Source organism: Lates calcarifer, linkage group LG2 (assembly GCF_001640805.2).
Source record: "Lates calcarifer isolate ASB-BC8 linkage group LG2, TLL_Latcal_v3, whole genome shotgun sequence".
NCBI classification, from domain to species: Eukaryota; Metazoa; Chordata; class Actinopteri; family Centropomidae; genus Lates; species Lates calcarifer.
In genome coordinates, this window is record NC_066834.1 from 3,673,421 (window position 1) to 3,697,050 (window position 23,630).

The 23,630-nt window shown below is 41.4% G+C and overlaps 1 protein-coding gene across 2 annotated transcripts in view; it reads right to left on the reverse strand.

Moving 5' to 3' along the window:
* ankrd11 (ankyrin repeat domain 11) overlaps nucleotides 1-23,630 on the reverse strand; it is a 91,251-nt gene that overhangs the window by 22,806 nt on the left and 44,815 nt on the right. For both annotated transcript variants that reach the window (XM_018683149.2, XM_018683147.2), the window contains exon 3: nucleotides 2,014-2,159. In XM_018683149.2, coding sequence (XP_018538665.1) covers nucleotides 2,014-2,100 — 87 coding nt within the window. In that variant the 5' untranslated portion in view covers nucleotides 2,101-2,159. The remainder of the gene's footprint in view (nucleotides 1-2,013; nucleotides 2,160-23,630) is intronic.

Genomic DNA, 23,630 nt, shown 5'->3' on the forward strand with positions numbered 1-23,630 from the left:
ACTAAAAGCATCCGCCATTAATTCAGTAGCTGACACCAGAATATTTCAGCCAGTGACTGTGCTTGTACAACACAGCTGACACTTTCTGTGGTAAAGTCTACAGGAAATAAACATTAGAGGATTAAGCCCTGAGTGAAAGGGGAATTTCCACCAGTGATGGTTTCAGTCCATTGTGAATCCCTGATGTATTTGTCAAATTTCACAAAATCCTAAAGAAAGGCCACAAAACATGTGAGCATTCAAACAATGCGAGTATTTTGGTATAAGGTCAAGATGAGTTTCATCATTATGCTTCATGTACAGAGGGTTTCAGGTCTCACAATGGGGATGTGGGAGCGGATCAGATGTAATGTACACAGACTCACTTCATTTCACTTAATTTCTCGGTCCTACCTTCTGTCCTTCTGCTCATCTCTTTCTATCCTCAGGGCAGGTTTTCCATTATGTGTAGGCTCTTTGAACTCCTCCCCCTGCCCTGCCCCAGTCATAAGACTATGATGTCATGGTACAGTAGAGACAAACAGTGTCAGCTACAGTTAGCTGATCTCTCTCTCACTCTCTCTCTCCCTTCCTCTCTCTGTCTGTATCTCCGCTCACCTAAACAAAGGCTTCTACAAGAGAAGCCACAATTCTCGCAAAAGCATGATGCACACATCTGGCATGTGCAAAAGCTACAGTATGTCTAGGCAGGGAAACCGAGATGTGAGAAAGTGCTTTCTGTCAGGGAGGAAGAAAAAAAAAATCATACAGTGAATGTAGAGCTTGGTTCTACTTGGTGCCAACTGCATTGGCAATGTCAATGGTCAAATCACCAAAAAGCTTAGCTCTAGAGTTAGACTGGGTTGTTTTTTGCTGATTTAAATTTAAAGAAAGCGTTGACACCTAGAGACGTTCCTCAGATCTGCCTTCATAAGACACCCTGTTTGGTGGTCTCCTAGCAATGCCTGCTCTTTTCGTCTCACTCCGTTTTCCACCCACCCCTGTGCGCTTCATTCCCTCCCTCCCTCCCTCCATGCCAGAGTCTGATGCAATCCTTTGCAGAGGGCTGTAAATCCATGCCTGCATAAGCTGTACCGTTCCTCTCTTCTGCTCTCAGTGCTGCTGCCGGTTAGCTTAACAGTTGGCACACACCATGACATCATCAAGCTGCGCCTTACACTTCGTTCCACTGCAAACAACATGACTGTACATGTGTCAAATTGCATTGCAAAGCTGAATATGTCTTCACAGGCCAGCAAAGCTATAGGTGCTTCTGAATGTGGCTGAGAAATTCAGTTTTTCCCTTTTTGCCTAAATTTAAAGGACACAAACACTGCTTATCCAACAATCCATTACACAGTAGTTCATTATATAAGTGTGGCACAAGGTGATCCTGGAAAAGTTGGGAAATATGAGGTAACTACAGTTAAATTAATAGAGATTTGCCTCCATGTGGTCATCCGTCAGCTGTGAATACACCACACGAATGACTAATGAGAAAGCCCCCCCCAAAGTATAAATAGCAGAAGAGAGACACAACATCCAGTTTGTTCTTGGTACCCAGGTATGCTGTGAACAACTAATAATCAATAACATGTTACAAGAAGTTCTATCATGTGAAAAATATTGCACAGAGGGGAAAATCCAAGCCAAATACAAAATGCCACCTCATTGTCACACATGACATCACAGACAATGGAGAACTTTCATAATGCTTTCCTCCTCCACAGAAAGGTCAGAGATGAGGGTCAACCACAGAACAAGCATCACTGAAACTGGTAGGCATTCCAGTACCATGCTGAAAGACACTTAAGGGGGCAGATAGTTTCCATTGTAGAGCATGTTACCAGGCCTTCCAGTTAAAGGATGGTCTGCCCACCATTCAAAAAACACTTATAATTGTTAATTAGATGTAGTGTTTTAGTGTCAGGTTTCAAGGTAAAAAAGAAACTGAAACTGGGATTATATGCTGTATTCAAACATTTGGTTGCTGGCTGTGTGTGTGTGTGTGTGTGTATGTGTTTTGAGTCTTACCTTCTTCCCACCCTGCTTTTCCACCATGTCGGTGTTGAGTGGGAAGTGGTCCAGCTGGGGGGTTTTAGAACCCCCACCTTTGGGCATCGTTCAGCTCTCCCCACGCCAAGCTTCATTCACGCTGCCATTGCATCGTCATCAACCGTCTGGAACAAAGAGAAAGGGGAAAAAAAAGGGGAAGGTGGGGGAGGTTAGCACCTGGCCACTATGTTTCTTTGAAAACACATTTACACACTACCAGACAATGCAGCCATTAGCGGTACATCAAGCACTCTATTTTCAACCATTACACCCCTGCTCTGGAGGAAGAGCAGCAGAAAGGGAGGACACTGGGCAGGGTTGCAGCTGTGGCAGGCAAAAAGCTTATCTATTCTCCAGGCTGAACCCAAAGAGCAAGCAAGGTCTGCCCAAATCCCTTAAAATATGCTTGGTAGTTTGTGTTAGCAGTTGGAATGTGTGGTAGTTTTAAACAAAGAGGTGCATTATTCATATAAGCTATATGTCAACCAAAGTATCAATGTACTGGAATTAAAGAATGGCAACAGGACCGACCATGTAAGATATTGCATAACCCCAATGTTGTGGGCCACTGAGAGGTAGAAACAGCTGAGGAATGTCTTCAGGAACGTGACTGGCACGTCTCAACAAAAACCCAAACAGCTCCTTACCGTCATAGCCAGCCACCCCTTGTACTAATTCATGGCATCCACAACTATAGTCGGATGGGCCATAGCCTCCTTACAGAAACAACTTGCCAACTACCTGGCGAAAGTGCTTGGTTTTATTATGAACATACAGAACAGAGAGTGCACAATTTAATATGCTCATGTTCTTGTCTACTTTGTCCTCTGTGCATGTACACAACAATATGTGCACTACTATCCACTGCCTTCTTTCATGAAGAGAGGCCTTCAGCTTCACAAGGCCATGAATTAATCATACATTCCACCCCTCCATAATGCACTTTCTCTTCTGAGTGCGTCCAAGTATGATCATCCTTGTGACTGACTGAGTGAGTGAACAGATGAGACCATGGCTGCATTATTTTTCTCTACTCTGAGAGACACTGGCACTCCTATCTTCCCTGGCGCCGCTTCCATCTCCCCACCCCTCCCCCACACCCTCCTTCCTTTCCCTCTGCAGTTATCCTACTCAAAGACTGCTATTTATATCCCTCCAGTCAAGTCAGTCAAGTCAAGACAGTCAGCCAGCCAACCAGAGAGGCACACAACTACAGAGGATGTACTGCTCCCCTTTTACTGGTGTATGGGAAGAGAGACATGAGAGACACAGCAAACCACAGCCCCCTTTCCTCTCTCCTATGGCTCATTGTTACTCCTTCTTTGCTACTGCTAGCCACTCACTTCAACGTCCCCTTCCTTCCCACCTCTCACCACACCAAAACAAAGTGGCAGGAAGGTCGACTACTCTCAGAAATAAACAAACCTTGCAGTGACAGACACACACACACACACACACACACACACCTCAAACTGGGTCAGCTGGGCCTCTAGAACAATAATCTCTGCACTATTTTGGGACTACTATGATGGGCAGTTATAGCAACTGAGCATTTCGCTGACATGTGAAATACAGGAAAATGATGTTTGCAAACTAGCAGTCACACAAAGGTACACACATGGAGAGGAAACCCTTTTCAAAACCACAGGCTTCATTTCCTTTGTAATTCCATCCCAATCAAAAGATACATAACATCTGCTAACAGTGTGTGTCTGAGTGTGTGTGTTTCACGCGGTGAGGTGTTGTTGCCACTAAACATTTTATTAATTCCATGTGTGTACTTGTACATGTCTGTACATGAGTGTGGGATTGTTTTAACCAATTTGTACATGGAAGTTCCTCCACAGCAGAAAAGAATATCATATCTGTTATGATGCTGTCAAGCAGCACCACATCTTATCATGAGTTAATCCACAGGGTTTTAATTTTTAAAGTTAAACCACTAAACTAGTTTGTACAGTACAGTTAGAGCAAAGACAAGGCAGGGGGCTGCTAAAACGTGCCTAAACCTTGAAAATACTAAAGCAGGAGATTAGGCAACACTGTGCTTTTGATTATGGATGTAACAAATAAGGCTGTAACATTATTAAACTAAAGTTATGACATTCTTACAAACAACAACAACACAGTCAAACAAAACATGTCTGCCTATTACAATTTAGTCCACTGTTGCTAATGCTTTATTTGCTTGGAGTGATTGAGCATGCTATATAATCATTTAATGATAACATTATGTCCCTTTTTGTTGTCATGCAGGTGCACCTTCACATATTTTCTTACCAAGAAGGGAACGTCATGCACTTGCCAGGAGATTTATAATGAATTAATAAAAAAAAAAGAGATTTACTTCAAGATACAATAAGTAGATATAGAATTTTAATAAAAATATTAATTATAGAAAGAAATCAAATCTTTTTTTGGTAAATATTCAAACAGGGTAGTCAGGCTTAAGATATGAATGACCTACTGACTATTGTCTGCTGACCGTCGCATCTCCTAGTAACACTCATGCCCTGACACCAGACAAAAGACAGAGGAGCAGCCCTGTTGAGTTTTAATGTTTTATGTGTGATGTCAATCAAGTTAAACTTGGCCATAGAGATGATGACTGCAGAAAGGAGCTGGTGAGAGGTGAGCCAGAGAGGCAATCTCTTCCAAATGAAGGACAGGACCTGCCAGTACTACTCTCCATCCCCACTCTCTCCCTTGCATAAACACACACACACACCTTTCTTTCTATGTCCCCTGTTACTTTCTCTCTTCATCCTCCTGTAGCATCCTCTCTATCCTCTGAGCCACTCCCTCTGCGGTCAGATAGAGGCCAACACTTCAGCATATTGCAGCATACTGTGTGTACACTCACAGATGCACTGACACACACCACAAGCACACTCACATTAGGATGTCATAGTACCATCTTAAATTGATTTGGGGAATACACAACATCAAGGCTGGTTTAATGACTGACAGCGTGTATTGGTGATTTCAAAATCTACAAGCTAAATTTTAAGTCATCTCGCCTGTGTCTAACAATTTCACAACTAGTGAAACTGTCATGTAAAATGAGCACTGGCCATTTGATCAAGAACAAATTATTTCTACAGTTAAGAAGGTTTAGGTACAATATGTCACGTATTCAGCCAACTCTGCTTCAGCAACTAGCAGCGACTCACAAAGTAGATTCATTAGCACATTCTTAGTCCTCATCTAATCCACAAACAGGTATAAATTTCTTCCACACCAAGTTTTAGCATTGCAAGAAATGTTTGCTGCACTCTTGATTATATGCAGGGAAACAAAATACAGCAATGGTAAAACAAAGATGTTGACACATATATACACACACACACACACACTGAAGAAGTGAAGGTGCAGGTGCAGAGATGAAAAGCAGTTGTTTGCTCCAACCCCATGCCACTCCTAACTCATGACTCTCACTGTACACACAAAAACACACCTCAAATTTTCCACACTGACAGCTGAACAACACAGCAGCTGCATACAGGGATGGGCATGTTGCTCTCTGTCTGCCTGGGCTCATGTATGTTGTGCGCACAAACACCATCGCCTATTGCACAATCAGATACAAATCAGCTGCACACTCCCTGTCAGTCAACTGACAGTTGGTTAATAGATATGCTATGGCTTACACATAGTAACTTGAATGGAGAAGCAAACAGAATACAGTTCAAAGTGTCCTCATGCAAGAGGTATTTATGAGCAGCAGTTTATGAGTTTATACTTTTTTGAGGCAAGGTTTCACTCCTCTGGATAGTCATCATCCTGCTACAGCAAACAGTCAACTTAATCTAAAGCCAGCAACAGAACTGAGTGTATATTCATACTCCAACAATCTTTTTAAGTATGTAAATTGTAGATATATTTTCTATAATGATTGCAACAGATACTAAGAGAACATTCTGGACAAATAGTGCAAATGCACCTGTTTCTCAATTAAATATGTACTTGTCAGAGGAAACAATGAACAATAATCGGCATTGTCACAACAATATTTAGGCACATCAGACTTGCAATGAAACACTGCCTTAATGGAGTTTTAAGCATCCAACACATCTCAAGGTCTCTCTTAACCAAGGTCTCTCTTAAACCAAATGCTACAAAATTGTAACACCAACCACACATACTGACGCAGCTTGTTGTTTTGATTATGCATCACCTATTTGTGGACGCCAATATTTACAAATTTGGACCAAGTTTTAAGTTAATAAACATGACCTGCAAGTTGAGCCTGAAGTCAATTTATAGTAGTGTTGAGCACAACTTAAGTACCTGTTTGTGGCTTACCCATCTTTGCCTCAAACCTCGCACTAAGTTACCAATGTGATTATAGTGATTGGACCATGCTTTCAAGCGTCATCCGTTGTTAACATTTCTTCCTTCAGTCATCCTCATTCTGATTGCAAATTTACGTCAAAATGTAGCAGTGCTAAATTTCTTTCTAACCCAACTTCTCTCAGTCTTTCTCACCAGCACACAAGTCATCAAGCTATCCACACCTTACCAATACTTCGAGAGAAAAGATGGGCTAATAGAGTACAAGGACAACGATTTGTGTTTGGCAAAATATAAGAGCTTTAATCATTCATAATCAATCACTGTGAAATAATGTTGAAAGATGTTATTTTTTATTAATTGTTATAGTGATCACAATCTCTGTAATAATGTAGAATGTCGGGTGAATATGTCCAGTTTAACCACCTATTCTGATGTAACCACCCCGTCAGTCTTTTGGTTATTGTGATATTAAAACTGTACAGTATCATCCAGTCCTAGTTTGTGCATGTGTGTACCCTAGAGTGCCCGTGGCAGTCTATTGACATGTCATGCAGGAGAATGGTCTATAGAAGGACAGCATCAGCAGCAGCTAGCTAGCTTGTTTGGTGTGCAAATAAAGCCAGCCGGGCTCGGCTGCTGTATCCTGGCAACCAGAGCCCAGCCTGGCTGCTCAGTCCCTGACCTGGGCCCATTCACTTCATTATAAACCTGTGTAGAGAAAGAGGAGACTGACACACGAACGCACAGACACACACAAACATGTGCTAACACATACACCAGCGCTGAGAGGGAAGATGCATTATGCTAGAGCAGAAGTGTGTGCCTACAAAAGGATTGAGAAAGAAGAAGAATTACTGAGTGCGCAGTGTTGAATCAAAGAACAAATTTTAGGTACTTCTTGAGGCAAGCTTCCACGTGACTTTTCACTTTCTGTTTTTGGAAAATATATGGGTTTAATGTGCTAACCTACATATTCAAGTTTAGTTTGTATTTCAGCATTAAAAAAGTTTCTGGATTAAATAAAACAATTCTCAAAATGTCATTTCTTTTAATAAAGACTCGTGTGTAAATGTCGATATGAGCAGCAGGTGATATGCAAGGGCATCTGGAAATGACAAAATATATTTGAAATGTGAGTGAGTGGGAGTGGTTCTATTATCCATAAGGCTCTAAGAGTAGAGAGAGCCAGAGAGCAAGAGAGGAGTGAGATGTGGGGAGGAATCCAATCACTTGGTCTGATTTCCTATTCTGAGCACGTTCACTCTCCCTTACACCTCTCTGTTCCATCCAATAACAGCTCAGTGCTTGCTGCCTGCCTGCCTGCCAGTCTGGTAAATCATACTGTCTTTGCCAGTGACCTCGCTAAGATAGTTGCAGGCCCGTATATATATGCAGCTAGGCTACAGGAAAGGCCAGAGACAATCTAGTGCTTTTTTGGCTCTCTCCTCTCCAAGCCCTCAGCTTCATCAGTGCTCTGACTCATTCTCATTTCTTCCCCCCTCTCCTCTCTGAGTACTTCTCTCTCATCTGCCTTTCTCTCTATTCTCAATATCTCTCTCTCTCTCTCTCCTCTCACAGGCAAAAGCCTGACATTGCCACAGCAACGTGTCAGCGCATACACACACACACACACACACACACACACACACACACACACACACACACACACACACACACACACACACAGAAAGCCTGTTGCCTAGCAACTCAAGGATGAGACAGATGCAGACCTATCAGAGAAGCTAGTGAAAGAGCTGTGAACGGAGAGAGGGAGCCTATTGATAGAAGAGTGCCTCTGCATATCAACCTCAAGCAATGAGGATTCAATCACTTTCTGACCTTTGGACCACTGTCTGACCAAACAGAGCTGTTTTACTCATTCACAGACTCCTTTGTGCTGATAGATGTCATTTCTAACACAGATACTACACAGGACAGCGCAGTTGGCTGGTGTTTGTACACTGCAAAGCAGTCAGGACAGTGACACGGAAGGTTCCTGAAAACGTTAAAACTCTTTGTAGTCAACACGGCATGTAGCAATATAATCAATATAAGACTGCAACTACCACCACTACTACAAACACAACAAAAATAACGCCACTTCAAACATCAGCTGAAGCCACATTATCTGCTCCAATTCTCTGGATAGCTTGGCCTTTTTTTCACATGCCCAACCCCCTGACTGAGTGGTTGTCAAGCAGGATTGATGTAAAGAACAACAGCGTGTTTGGTAGACCCATCTTCCCATGCAAGGAAGGTACCCAGGCTGATTTGGATCCTAATCACACAGATCTGAGCACAAAAATGCACCAAAATAATAAAAATTTATCTTGAAGGTGCCCTAGTTCTAGACTATATTCTTTAAATGGTGATTTGGGATTCCAGCTATAAACTGTTTGGCACAAACTAAGCCTGTTATATGTGTGTGTATGCCTGTGTGTGTAACAGCAAATATGAAGCAGCTAGATGGCTAGCCACTTCCAGCCTTACCCTTAAGTTACACCCACACTGAACAGCTTACTGAATTTAGATCCCAAGACAGAAGCTGCTCTATACACATACATATTTTTAAGCGCCAGCATGAGAACTAAATATTTTGTCGTGTGGACAATAACTGATGTAATATTTGAAGCTCAAAATAAAGTCAAATTACCTCAAGTTCTTGTGTTAAATGGCTCAGTGTTGAGATAGAGTAGACCTCTTTAAAAATTGAATTATTATAATAATTAATAATTTGAGGGGGAAAAAATACTGCTGAATAGGACTTAATTTTGCCATAAAATTACTGAAAGTAATTCAAGTTGAGAGTTTGCACAGGAACCACATCATCACTGCAACTGCATGCACTTAAACAGTACAGTGCTGTATGTGCGTACTGCTTGCATAGAATGCATTACATTTTGGACAACAGAGGATCACAATCACGTTTGTGTATGTTTAATAAGAATTTGCCAAATGTAACACCAGAAGTAAGAAAACCTACTGCAATGAAAAAACACCTCAAAACACAATGAAACATTTTGCCCCAGCATGGCAGGAATGTTAAACAATAAACCGTTTAATGATTTGCAGACGTGGAGGGATTAAAGATACAACCAATGGTAGCTCTTCACATTTACTCAACGACACATAGAAACAGACAACATTCAGCTTTTCTACTGCAGGTTGATTTACAGTTAAATAATAATTAGGGTTCATGTTGTGGCAATTACAGAATCCTACATTATGCAACTAAGCTGTGTGGCATGTCTGACAATATGGGAATGTCTGAATAAACCACCAACCAAGAGCGCTGAAAACTATTTTCCAATAAAGAATCTTTGAAATGTTTCTGTGCCTAACAAAAAAAAACAAAAAAACAAAAAACATGACAGATTATAACATTACAGAAGTAAACAGCTATTATGGGGACATATAACACTATATAGGAACTACTTATGCCTTAAAAAAAGATGAAATCATTCACTTATTTTTAAATGTGGAGTGTAATGAAAGCGTTCAGTTGCAACTAACTAATAAGTATGTATTGGAGGCAAGACAATATTTTACCCAGAGCTAGAGTAACAACATGGAAATACACAAGATAGATAAGATATGCCGATTAAATTTTGACAGTAATAGATGACCATACAGATGCCAAGTCATACTCATACACACAGAAAACCAACATCTCTGTACTATGTCTAGATCTAATTCTCTATCTAAACCACTGAAGCCAGCACCAGGAGTTGACACCACAGCCTGAAGTGCTGTACCATTCCTCATACAGCATTTGCAGCCGCTTGCATTCAGGCTCTTACACTAATCATACTGGTGACGTCAATTAAAGACTGTAAGCGTTCAGTGCTTATGGCTTAGGGTGGACACTGGAGGAAGAGGCTCAGCTTTGAAACACCATCACGCTTCATGCTGGGGATGCTGTGTTTTTTTTGTGAAGTACAGAAAGCATACTCTCTGGTTTCACCACTTTACTGACAGCTAACTCAGTCTTTCAAAAAAAAAAAAAAAAACCCAAAAAAACACATCATTGACATAGGTGATCTCTGTTCAACTCTGTTCAACAAAAAAAACAACAACAAGGAAATCTGTGAGAATTTGCTGTAGGTGTGTCATAGTTAGACGCGTAAATGCCAATTACATCAACTTGTCAAGACTTTTTTCTGGTGCCCAGTGTAGAAAAAAGGTTAATTAATCCTCTATGACTCAAAGTAACAGAGGTGAGGAAATAATACAGTCTGGACTGTAAGAAACAAACTCTCTTGCTTCATGTGAAGCTTTAATATATCTAACAAAATATCATTCATACCATAATGTAGGTCAGTAAAACCTCTGCTATTGATTATTTTTATTTTGGACCATTCAGCAGAGCTGGAGAATGAGGGAGATGGCAGGTGTCAGGGGTCTCTGTCCAGATTTGCACTCAGGACATGATGGTTATATGGTATGTGCTTTAGCTTACTGAGCAATGAGGTCACTCCATCTACCTATTACTGTTAAGCATTCAACTTGTTAAGATGTGAATATGTGTGTGTGTGTGTGTGTGTGTGAGATCTAGACCATTATTCTCCTGCAAGAGTCTGACAGAAAAGATAAATGATTGAATGTGTGTGTGCCTGCTTGAGAGAGCATGAATGAGAGAGTGTGTCTGTGTTCAATTTAAGTGTGTATGGTCGCAGAATGTGAGGCACGGTGACTGGATCTACATTAATTAAGGATTACGTGAGGAGGTAAAAATAAATGCAGAGCAGAGGGAGAAAGCCTTGATGGATAATGAACAGAGTGTGTGAGAGGGAGAGAGAAAGGGAAGGAAGGAGAGGCACAGAGGGTGGATATGACCTTTCCACAGATGAGCATCATAATGTCTCACAAACACACACACACACACACACACACACACACACACACACACACACACACACACACACACACACACACACACACAAAAAAAAAAAAATAAAAACTGCCAAAATCTAAAATCATCCCACATTTGAAGCAGACTGTGTGCCAGACGCAATTCTGATAAAAGTTTTGGTTTAAACCCACAGCAGTTTCATACAGAGGGACACATGCCTCAGGCCTACCTGCGTCATTACAACTTGTGTCTTATCCCGCTTTGTTGCTCTTCTTAATTTGCTCTTACTTCAGCATTTGACGTGCTCATTTTCACACCAAGAGGCAAAATCACTATGTTATGATGTGTTATCACTGTACATTCATTTGGCAGATGTATTTGTCTATTGTGATAAATCTTTACAGGATCAACACCTAGATTTAATCAAAACTGTAAGTGCATTCCTCCTGAACAACAAGACGACAACTACAAAGAAAAAAAAGTTGCATGATTGCTGTTCTGATTACAATGACAGCCATAAGGGGAAGGAGTCTTTATATTCATCACTCATTCTCTCACCCAAAAAGCAAAAATGGTGGCAGCACAGACTCAGTAGTCATTGATTTGTATTGTAGATAAGCCTGATATCTGATAAGACAATAATTCTCATTTTAATAGGCACAATCCACCAAATGTTAAAGAAAAAAAAAGTAAAGTCCATCAAACACACGACTGCAACCTGCAGTTACTGGAAAATTCATGACGAGTACAGCGCCATGTAATGCTACTGTACTGGACAGTACAGCAAATAATAGTGTTGTAGAGTGAGTCAGTTTTGTCTTTTAGCTATAAACCACCAACTGACATAAATGCAAAATCTGATCTGACCAACTAGCTGCCACGTTGGCTTGTTAAAATGCACTGATCTGGTTCTAGCTAAATAGGAAACGAAAAGTCATTTAATTTCTTAAAGGCAGGTGAGCATTAGACACATGTAGTCTTACAGTGTCCACTGCACTCAAGTATTTGTACTTATTCATCTGCAGGATTGAATGTATGAAAATGCCAATGAGCTAGAAAATAAGAATTTTCATACTATGGCTGCAATTAACAGTTATTTTGTTGGCTTAATCTGGTGAATGTTTTCTAGATAAATTGAGTATTTGTTTTGTTGCCCGTTATTATTTTCCATAGACCAAGGTGACATCTACACATGTACTGTTTTGTTTGACCAACCATTTAAAACCCAAAGATCTTCATAAATAAAGAAAAATTACAAAGTAGTAACACTATAAAAGAATACAACATTTCTTTAAATTTCTGTGGTTTGTTGAGAACCAAAAGTAAACAGTGTAAATGTGTTTTTTTGCATGCTGATTTATTTGGTTTTCATAAATTTGGACTGGTACACCACTGCCCATAATGGAGTAAGTGAATCTGGAGCTTAGGTGATGCGTTGGAAATTCATATTTACTTGGATATATTTTAGTCTAGTGGGAACAGATGTCACATGTTATGAGGAAACTTGAAGAACTGGTGAAGACTCCTCTGCGACAGAACAGCCAATATATCCTAACTGTTCTCTTAAACATTCTGCCGCACTGCTTTCAGTTATTACACAGGGACCAGAAGGTGGGACAGGCAGCTGACTTGGCACGTATGAAGACAGAGAAGGAGAACCAACAGCAGAGACCAGCAGCAGACAGACAGCCAGACAAGCAACCTGATCTCTACAATGACAGAGGAACGCAGGCAGAGCCAGAACAGAACGAACACATACAGCTACAGTAACAGCCATTGCAAATGGAGCCTCACTGGCTGGGCCTAGGAATCATTCCTCAGACACGCACACACACACACGTGGGTACAGAGTAGCTGGGGACCAAACAGAATGTTAATGCTGTCCTGGTGCAGAGGGGTGGAGGGAGGCAGGATCCCAGATGAATTATAAATCACTGGGCAGGGCCGGATGGAAGGATGGAGGGATGGAGGGATGAAAGGCCTGCTACTGCAGAGCACAGCCAGCTGAGGGCTGGGGCGGTGCCTGCTTAAAGAGGGGGCAGGGAAATGATGCCAGACTGAAGCAGTGGTATAAGCATGAATATATTCTTATTTGTAATAAGAATATGCACATGCAGATCATTCAGGGGGTCGTTTGTGTGTGTACACATTATCATGCAAGTACAGGAACCGAAAGGATGTGAGGATGCCACTTAAAACTCTTGGATGAGCTCAGAAATGATTCTCCTTGAGAACGTGTCTCCATCAGGCTGAGCAGATGAATATCCAACTTGATTACAAGTTCCAGTTGAGTTTCTGATGCCCAGCAGGGACAATTTTAGATTAAAAGAGCTTCTGAATCTGTCTCATACGTTACAGTATCATAATCCAGAGCAGCAGCCCACAAATCCACCCAGACTCTGTTTATTCCAAGTGTGGCACGAATCAACTGTATTCCATGTTTAGTAATGAATACACTGCAAGAAAAGAGACAACACTTTCACACACCATCTCAGAGGGTCAACTCTTCAGTTGCACATTTTTGAAGGGAGACTAATTTTGAATAGCCTACGTAAAGATGTGAGAACTATTACTATTACTAATACTAATTGCTAGTGCATCTAGTAACTACCTAACTTTCTTGAGGTAATTGTTGGGCTAGTACTTACACAATACTAGCAACAGTGAGTCACAGGTATTAGACAAGTAAGACATGTTAATGTATTTGTCCTCAGGCCAGGGTATAATACAATTTTAAACAAAGCTGAATTTCACTTCCAAGTAGTTGTAGCTGTGTGCAACCCAATGATACACAAACTCACACACATCCATTGCTGACATGCATTCAACATACATTCAGTGCATATGGGAAACGGTCGTATTTTTGCTGACCTAAGCTAAACAAACCCTATCTTTAACTGCAGTAGAATGAATACTGATGCAGAACAAATACAACAAACAAGTAGGCAGACAAACAAACAACAGACCATGTAGGGTCTGTGGCAGGCCACACTCATAATGGAACAATCAATAAACTCATCAGATTGGAAAGAAAGGCTCCAATTAGTGGTTTGAGCAAGTGCTGTTCAGGATACCTTGAATGGTCATCAATGAGGCCGTAGAACACCTACACATCTATGTTCTTTCACCAGCACAGAGCAGCTTTACTAGACTTGAGACAAAAGAAACCTCTGAAATCTCCTACAATAAACCGTTACCAAACTGTTGTATCTAGTATATAAAATCCTTTTTTAAATTATGTTTGTTTTCTGATTACCATGTAATTTTAAATAGTGTAGTAAATACCACAACATATCAATAGAGATAATGCTTTGATAACTTAAAAGTTAACAATACAACTTAAAACTGCCATGTGGCACTGTGACTACAATCTTGATCTGCTGCTAGAAAAATGTGATTTCATTTAAGCCATAGTTGTATGTGGCATATCTGAAATTATGACACTGTTAGCTTGGAGTATCCATGGCATCTTCCCAAAATACACTCTACACTGCTCAGTTTAACCCTCCCGTTGCCCTTCGTATTGCCCTTCATATTCCGTATACTTTTTTCTTCCTACTATTATTCAAAAACAAAAGATAACCGCTTCAGAATCACAAATGTCATGCACAACAACAAATCCTACTACACACACTCACACACGAAGGCACATTGTCGGCCACCGGGTTACTCTGACCCAGAGGACAACATGAGGGTTAAGAGCAACATTGCTTGGAGGGACACATGCTTGGTGTGACCACATATCACAGGGTTCTCTGGTCATATTCAGATAAAAACTCAACCTCATTATCTCTTACTCTCTTGCCTTGAAGTTTTGCCATATAAAGGGCTGTTCCAAACCAGCTAGGGAGTAGTGCAAGTGAAGAACAAAGATAACATCCCTCACCCTGGACTATAAAAAGACTGGTTGACAAGTACATCTGACCCTAAACCAGCAACTTGATCAACAGACTATTACTAGGCAACTATGGCCCCTATCTGCTACCCATACCTAATTATCTAATGATCAAATGCTTAAGCCAAGAAGCACAACACAACCAGCTTGCGTGCAGTTTTGAATTAGCATCTGTTTATCTCTTAGTATAAATGTGTGTCTAAGAGTGCATGTGTGAATGCGTATAGACTCTCTATTTTCGTCCGGAATGGAAACTGCAGTAACACGAAGGAGGCACTATCCTGAGGGAATTTTTCTTCCGGTGTTCACAAGGTATCACTTCTTAGCATCTGAGCCCGCACACAGATGTACACAAACACATACACACACTTCCAAGTCAACAGCTATCAACATATGCATGCAATTTAGCCAATTAAAGCTTTAACCCATAACCGAGTGCAGCCCTACCACAGAGGTAGCACATGCAGTTTTCATGTGAGAGGAGAGAAGACAAGAGATTTTAAAAAAGAAAGCGGAAAAGGTGAGCATCATATATTATTAGAGAATAGCAGTGGTTTTCACTGCTTGGGTTATTTCCCTTTACAATTCCCTGTTTCACAAGGTCACTACCAACACAACTTAGAAATCAAATCCATTGATGATGTCAGCATCAACTGTTTCCTTGGTGGCAAGCTGTGTTGTGTCCTAAACAAAACAAATAAAACACTTCAGCTTTAAAAATAAATGTATATCACGCAATTTCAGGAACATTCACAGGTTCTACCACTACACATCTGGGAAATTAGTTGCCATTTATGGTACAACAATGGCGATATTTCTCTGAAGAGTGCTGATACCATTAAGTGTACCAATATAGATTATGAATATTACTGTTTACTGATCTATTATTTCATTTTAAACAACATATTGATAAACAATGAAGGAGTGGAATAACAACCAAAAAAATATCATGTTGTTTTGTTGTAGTAGGCAATGCTAGTAAGGAGCTGAGATGGAGTTGTAGGTGTGTGTTGTCTTGCTTTGTATGATGTCTTCATTTTAACACTTGTTGTGTATGAATTGATTATGCAGTGCACTTGAGATCTGGCACTGTATGGATGATGAGAGCTGAACAGTGAAGTAATACTATGAAAATCCCAGCTGAGTTGCATTCTGTCAGCTCTCCAAGTTAGCTAGCAGTCCTAAGGCTCATGCTAATGCCATACTACCAGCTCTAGTGTCTCACAGCAGCTCCCAGCAGTAGTAGTAACCAAGAGAGCGGCACAACAGACACGATAACGGCTGCAGCAGTACAGTTCATTTTAATGTTAGCTATGGTACTGCACTTATGATACCGATGTTAGTCTTTAAGGATAAGCGCTGCTTTACAAAAGCTTCACACACTAACAACCTTCAACTGGTGGAATGGAAATGTCATAGATTCCCCTGGCTGGAAAAGTAGTTACAATAGTGTTTGTGAATCCTGAGACACTGGTTCCTTATTACGTAATTAATGTATTCTTAGTTTCTAAAAGAAATCAAAGCTGATACAACTAGAGTGTGTTGTGAGTCTATAACTGCCTCGTCTGCCCTGCAGTTAATCTCCTCTACTTTATGTCCACCAACAAGGCATATATAAACATAAAGTACGAGTTACTAGCAGTTCTATCTTTTAAGGACTTTATGGCCATTTGTTAAGGGCACACAAGAGCATCTATTTTGTTTCACAGATGCAATTCTGACAGCATTATTTTATAAGTATTTATCATAAATGAAGCCGTTCATTAAAATCATGATTAGAGCACTTATTTTTTCTGGGATGTACTGCAAATTTCATTGAGAGAACATGTAAATTTTCTATTATATAAATTATCAATGATTAACGATTATTTATTGCTGACATGTACATTCCTAATAAGGGTAAAATCTTGACGAGCGTGTGTGTGTGGACATGTCTTGAGTTTCTAAGTGTGAAGAAACCTAGGAGCCGTTGTGGGTAAACAAGCTTAGTCATCTCAGCAACAATGATGAAGCTGAACAAAGAATTCGAGCACAAATAACACAAGCATGTTCTGTGGAAAATGATGATGATGGAGGGGTAATTATGGCCAAAAAACACAACACGCAAACCAAAGTTAAGAGGAGAGTTGAGGTTAAAAATAGTTTTAAAAAAAGAAAAAGAAAGAGAGAATAAGGTTATGCCGAGAGCCAGTTCCAAAATAGCATAGAAGATGTTGCTTCCTGTTCAACTGACCAGAGGGAGCTCTCATGCAGACCAAGCCAGTCAGAGACCTCTGGGTGCTCTTATAAAGCTGCCAAACAAACTCCCAATCTTCCTCACTTCTCTCTCTCAGCCATCCCCTACCCCCACACTCTAGGGCTGGAATTTCCTGTTGATGGCCCATTGCAAACGCCCACTCTCTTATGGAAAAGTTACTTTGAAGATGTGCACGAGAGACAGAAGGAGAACACTACCAAGCAGAAATGCATGTCATGATGGTGCCTTCTGGCAAAATTTGGAAAGTTTACACTGCTGGCACACGTAACTGTTTACCCATGCCAGAGAGACAGACTACTACTAAGATTACACCAGTGGAAAATACACAAATGTAACTAGAGGGAATATAGTTGTCAACCGAGCTCTAAAAAGGGGTTGATGGTAATGACAGAATGCTGGACAGGAAGGCAAAGTTGAGCTGCATGTTGCTGCACTGGCCAGGATTACATATAAGTCAAAACTTGAAACTACACCTCTCTTTGGACCGATTGATGGGCAGAGGTTGCTGAAGGAAAGCCACTTATCAGGGCCTGATTTTTGGTCTTACAAGTACAGGAGTGGCTGCAAAGGGGTCCGCTGTGGTGGGGCAGTTCAGAGGACAAGGGGTGCATTGAGGGTAGGGAAAAGGGACAGATGATACAGGTGTGTGAATGTACAGCCCCAAAACCCAGCCTACTCAGGTTTCCTCCACAAAGATTCCCATTTTACCACTGCACACCCAACCCCCCTCCTCATCTTGCACACAGATGCACATCCCTCCTCAGCTTCTCACCCTATTGTGCTTGCCTGGCTATTTAAATTTGCTCTCAGCATGTCCTTTTATGTTATAGCATAATGTAGTATCGGTTGACCATTAAAACTGCTAGAAACAGTCTTTAACTGTCAGTCCTCTGTGTATGTGATGTAATATTGGAGTGTTTTCAGGGAGCACTGGAGGGGGGAAGGGTTACAGGGCATTGTATTTTTTCCTTCACCCCTCCTTCTGTTTTTGTTCGGTTGAGTGACTCATCAAAAAAAAAAAAAAAATCCCCAGTGCACTCTTTTCTATCTGTCCAAGGTCTGGCCAATATGAAAGCAGCCCTGGAGAGAGGAGGACAAAAGGACACACATGTGACATGCTAAGGCCTTTTGGGATCTGGGTCAGGATAGTGAGCTGGTCCTCAAAGCCTGGCTTTCACTAGTAAACGCCTCTGACAGACTGTAGCCCCTGGCAGTTTCACCATCCCCTTTAAACTCACACACACACTCTCATGAGCAGATGTTGTTGATACAATCAACAAAGTTTCATCTCATCTGTTAACTTCAAATATAAATGTCAGAAGGAAAATGAATCCTCTTTGACAGAGTAGACACACGCATGTATGCGCACATCTATGTAAAGAGGCCCAGGTGATTATCGGGGGTGGTTCTTCAGTGGCAGAACTGAGAAGCAGAAGGCAGCATTCATATGCAGATACTCTGCCATGTGTAGAAGGAGCACAGAAGAAAGGGCTTCCCTCTGCACGAACATGGCTAAAGTACCCCTCACAAAGATGAGAAGCATAAGCTCACACAAACAGTGAGCTAACCAGTCAACAGGTAGCAGGCTGGAGGACTAGTAAAAGCAAGCACCCGCAACAGATGTGCAGTGTGCACTGGCCTGGATTTGACCCAATTGGATTGTCAACGTGGTCACGCAATGGGTCTGGGCTTAAAAACAGGGAGCATATGTAAAATGAATCTGAAGTAGCACAGTTTAAAGGGGAATAGCCAAATAAAGAACCTAAATACAAATCTTTTAAAGGTGAAAATCTGCCTGTGACACAGAGCAGGAAAAAAGTCAAGATCAGACTGTGTTAAACTGTCACTCTGATAGCAAACTTAAAATGTTTGCCACAAATCTGGAAATAGGCCTAAGCATTTTATTTCTGACGCAATACTAAATCTGTTTGCTGCAGCTGATGGATTCAGCAACTGGGTCAGAGTGAATGCAGTGTACAGACAAGAGGAGAGGCAAGCAGGTCTGATTATTATAATATACATTTGTATAGTTTTTCTTTAAAAAAAAAAAAGGACAGTATACTGCATGTGAATGCCATTTCCACTGCTGGAGAAAAAAAATAATTATATATAATAATTAAATTAAAATTCACAACAATCCTGAGTACAATTTAAGCAGAAAAGAAATTTCAAACATAAAATGGTCGCTCCCTTGCCTGCACACTCTGTCAAACACACTTCTCTTACACAACGATGAACGTGAGAGGGCTCAAGATAGAGCAACTGAGCAGGGATCCAGCTTTTGAAGCATAAAGGAGTGAGTCATGATGACCTACATAGGCAGTGGGGAGAGAGTGAGAGAGAAAGAGAAGGGGGTAGGGGGTGGGAGAGAGATTCCTTCCGTATATCAAAGTGTTTACTTGGCTCTGCATGTGCCTTCTCTCTGGGAGGGAGGGAAGGGAAAAAAGGAAAGCAAGAGGGGGTAGATAACGTTAGGATGGAAAAGAAAATGAGAGGACAGGAAAGAGGGAGTTAAATAATACAATGGCTGTCGCTGTTGCTGCCTGCCTTGATCTCTGCACTTCATGACACATAGAAAGACACCACATTTCCCCAAATCTGCCCTTCACCCAAAATGCACAGAAACCAAGACTACCACAGACACACAAGGTTCATGCTGGGAGACAGTCCAACATGTCTATGGTCTGAACAGGAACACAGGATAACACCAGTGTTCAACCACCATGTTTCTCCTGCATGTTTATCTACAGACAACAGAGATTTAAATGTATGTGGAATGAGCGCAGCATCTTCAGGATATCTGAGCTAGAATTTGCTCCAACACCAAGGAGACCAGCAACATTCCTGGCTGATCAATAAGCACTGCAGAGGGATCCAGTTCCCTTTGAAGCCGAGCCGTGGATCTGGTTTCCTAATCACCTCCACCACTGCACCCTGTCCCCTCCTCCTCTTTTGTCTCTCCCACAAATTTTCCAATACAATGGAGCAGTTTTCACACTACATGTGGGCCTGAGCTGGGTCGGCCTGTTCGGGAGAGGAGGGGGGGGCAGGAGCTTCGGTAAGAGGCGCTGAGGGAAAGCAAAGGAGAACAAGGAGAAGTGGTAATACAGACGGGAAACCTATCACTCTGGAAATGGGACAATGCAAAAACCTAGCATTCAAACTCTGTGCCACATCATTTGCAGTTGAAATGGTTTTCAGATCAACCTGTATGGGGTTTTAACACTGTTCTGTGTTGAGGGCTCTTACTTTACACTAACTGAAATAAACCCCTGAAGACTTTACTTTGGAATTACAGTAGTGCTACCTGAAAAGAAATGGGACTTGGCATTTGCTGATATAAAAAGATTTACAGAATAATCTTGCCATAATGTATCACATTACATGCCCACACTATAAACATTTAATTCCAAAATGGAGAAAATAGAGTACAAAAATTGTGATACATGAATTTACATTGTAAAATATGAGTATGTTTGGCTGTACAATGTGTTACAATAGATTGTAACTAGCTTTTAAGAAATTACATTGCAACTGATTCAAACAACTAAATGCAAAGGACAAATAAAATTACAAGAACAAAATTACTGAAAAGCACAATTCTGTGTTAAAGAGAAGAGGCACAACTCCTCTTTCCCCACTCTCTCCTTTCTTTTTCTTTCTGTTTTGTGCTGCATCACCATTAAATGCGGCCATGGGAGCTCTGCCAAAGAACTAAGACTGCCATCCACAAGAGGATGGCTGCAACCAAAACAACCAACTACGTCATCTCTCTGAATACACTTTCGTCCACTAGCCCTCTCTCTCACACACAAACGGGGATTATCTTGGGATATGTCCCTATTATGAATCCTGGACAGTAAACCAGATAATATAAACTACAGAAATGTCTCAGAGCAGAGGGGGAGGGGCACCAATATGGACGCTGGTCTGTACCGCTGGGGACCTCATAGTGCAGGGTTGGAGGATAGGGTAACAAGAGTATGGGGAGCAATGGAGAGTGTCTATATGGGTGTGTATGTGTGCTTTTTGGGAGGTGTTTAGGAGACGGGCAAAGGGAAGATGAGGTTAGGGCAAAGAGGGGAGGACAGAGGAGGCAGCTGGGGGAGGGGATGTAAGGAGGAGGGGAGACGCACTAAAAGGACTGGTGAATTATTGATGAGAGTCAGCAGGCTGGCCCTTAGTACTAATGCGCACACACACACACTAAAGGTGCACACAGGCATTTACACGGAGCACGGATATTGTTACACATTACATCAGCTGTACCTCCTCCTCGTTCCTCTTCCACCAGCCACCACCCACAACCTTAGCCTCAATTTAGCCTGTCTGTCCTCTTGTCTCTTTACCTCAACCTGTCCCTTTTCCTCTGTCACGTCATCCCCATTATGTCTTACACTCTTCACCTCCAGCCTTCCTAGCACACAGTCTGCTGTACAATTAAAAAAAAAAACACTTCTATTAACTGTCCCATTTCTGTTGTGGAAACTCCAAAACACACAAAGCAAAAGATGTATAATTATTTGAAAAAAGTAATAATAGTGTTGAGAGTTAAGATGCGCACTTTGGAAAGTGCTAACCACAAGATCTGAGTTCATGTAGAGGCTAGGAGCCATGCAGAGTACCCCCTCCAACAATGCTGTGTGCAGGCCAAGCACAGCACAGTGCTGCTGGACAAATCCATTCCACACAAACACAAAGGGGGGGACTGAACCAATATGACGCCACCCCTGCTCTGAGCTCTGTGTGTGTCTTTGTGTGTGTATGTGTGAGTGCGTGAGAACAGAGGGAGAGGGAGAGAGAGAGAGGGAAACAGTGTGTGTCATGGGGCCTGCAGGAAATGTTGTGTCTGAGACTGGAGAGCAAAGGAAAGAATACAGCTGAAGCCGGACGAAGAGGTACAGAGAAATAAAGATTAAGAAAGATAATTAGGAAAGTATTTTAGTCTGCTCTTGGTTTTACTGTATTCATCATGAAATGAAGGCAGAAGCTTGCTTTTTGACAGCACGATGTCACTGGAATACTAAACTAGATCCCATAAAAGCCAATCATCCAAGAAACCCCTCCATCCCAGTCAGTGACAAATAAGACAAAGATATAATCCATATTTATGCATGTAACTCCCCATTATACTACCTGTTTAGATATGAACCACTTTTCTTAATATGGAAGGAAGGAGAAAAGAAAAACACAAGGAAGGAGAAAATTAAAACAACAGCTTCCTGTGGTAAAACCTCCTCTGAGAATCTCTAAAACAGACTTAAGGGAGAAATTACTGGTATTTTCAGAGACCAAAACAAAATAGTCAATTTGTAAATAGTATAAAAGTTTCTGCATAAAAATGTGATGTCAAGTCTAGTCACATTTTACCCAAATTTCTTAATATTCCTCAGGCAAAGGGACATTTCTTCTTATTATTATGTAAGTTTATGTATTTCAGTATCACGATTAGACCCTGGAATTTAAATGTTTCTTTTAAGTGAGGGTCTGACAATGACAGATGGTCTTTACTGTCTGTAAACATTCTGCAGATGATATTGGTGCGCAGGCATATATTTTGGGTTTCCGTATATGCGAATGCAAGCAGAGCACTGCATGCTGAACTGAGCAGAGCAAAGCCGAGCTGCATACAAAGCTGCCTAGCTCTGTCTCAACATTGTTGTTGCCTCTAGAGCTCTGGTCTGCCCTTCCCCCCATTCCTCTCTCTCTCTCTCTCTCTCTCTGCTCTCTCTTTCCCCTCCCCCTGACTGCGGCAGGCAGGCAAGCAGGGCAGATGGTATCCTAGCAAGCAGAATGACCCTGGTGTTCCTGCCCCTTGTTTTGATCCTGCAGTCCTGATTGTCCAAGCCTAATCCTACACTAGCCAGAGCTGCTGGACCGCTGCCAGCAATCTTATTAAGCACACAAAGGCTTTTCATTCCAGCTAGGGTGCTAGCTAGCTCATCAGCCTACACACACTACCTCTGTGCCGTCACTCGGCTGCTTTCCTCCATCCTTATTCTCTCTGACTCGCGTCCTGTATTGCTCATCAACTAGCTCTTTACTTTGAGATATTCCGTTTTGACTACAAGCCCGTCTCCTCCTCTTTTATCCCTCTACTTTAATGTTCAGCCTGCTTAAAAACAGCCCTCTCCTCTCCCCACTTCTCTAGTTTCTTTTCTAGTAATTTTGATAAGCCAGTGAAAACATCATTCAACTGCAGACATTAGAGAATGTGTTGCTGTTAGTATAGTTAGAAAACAGTAACTGACTGATAATATGTTTAAACCCTGGGAAAGTGGATTTGAATACCATTA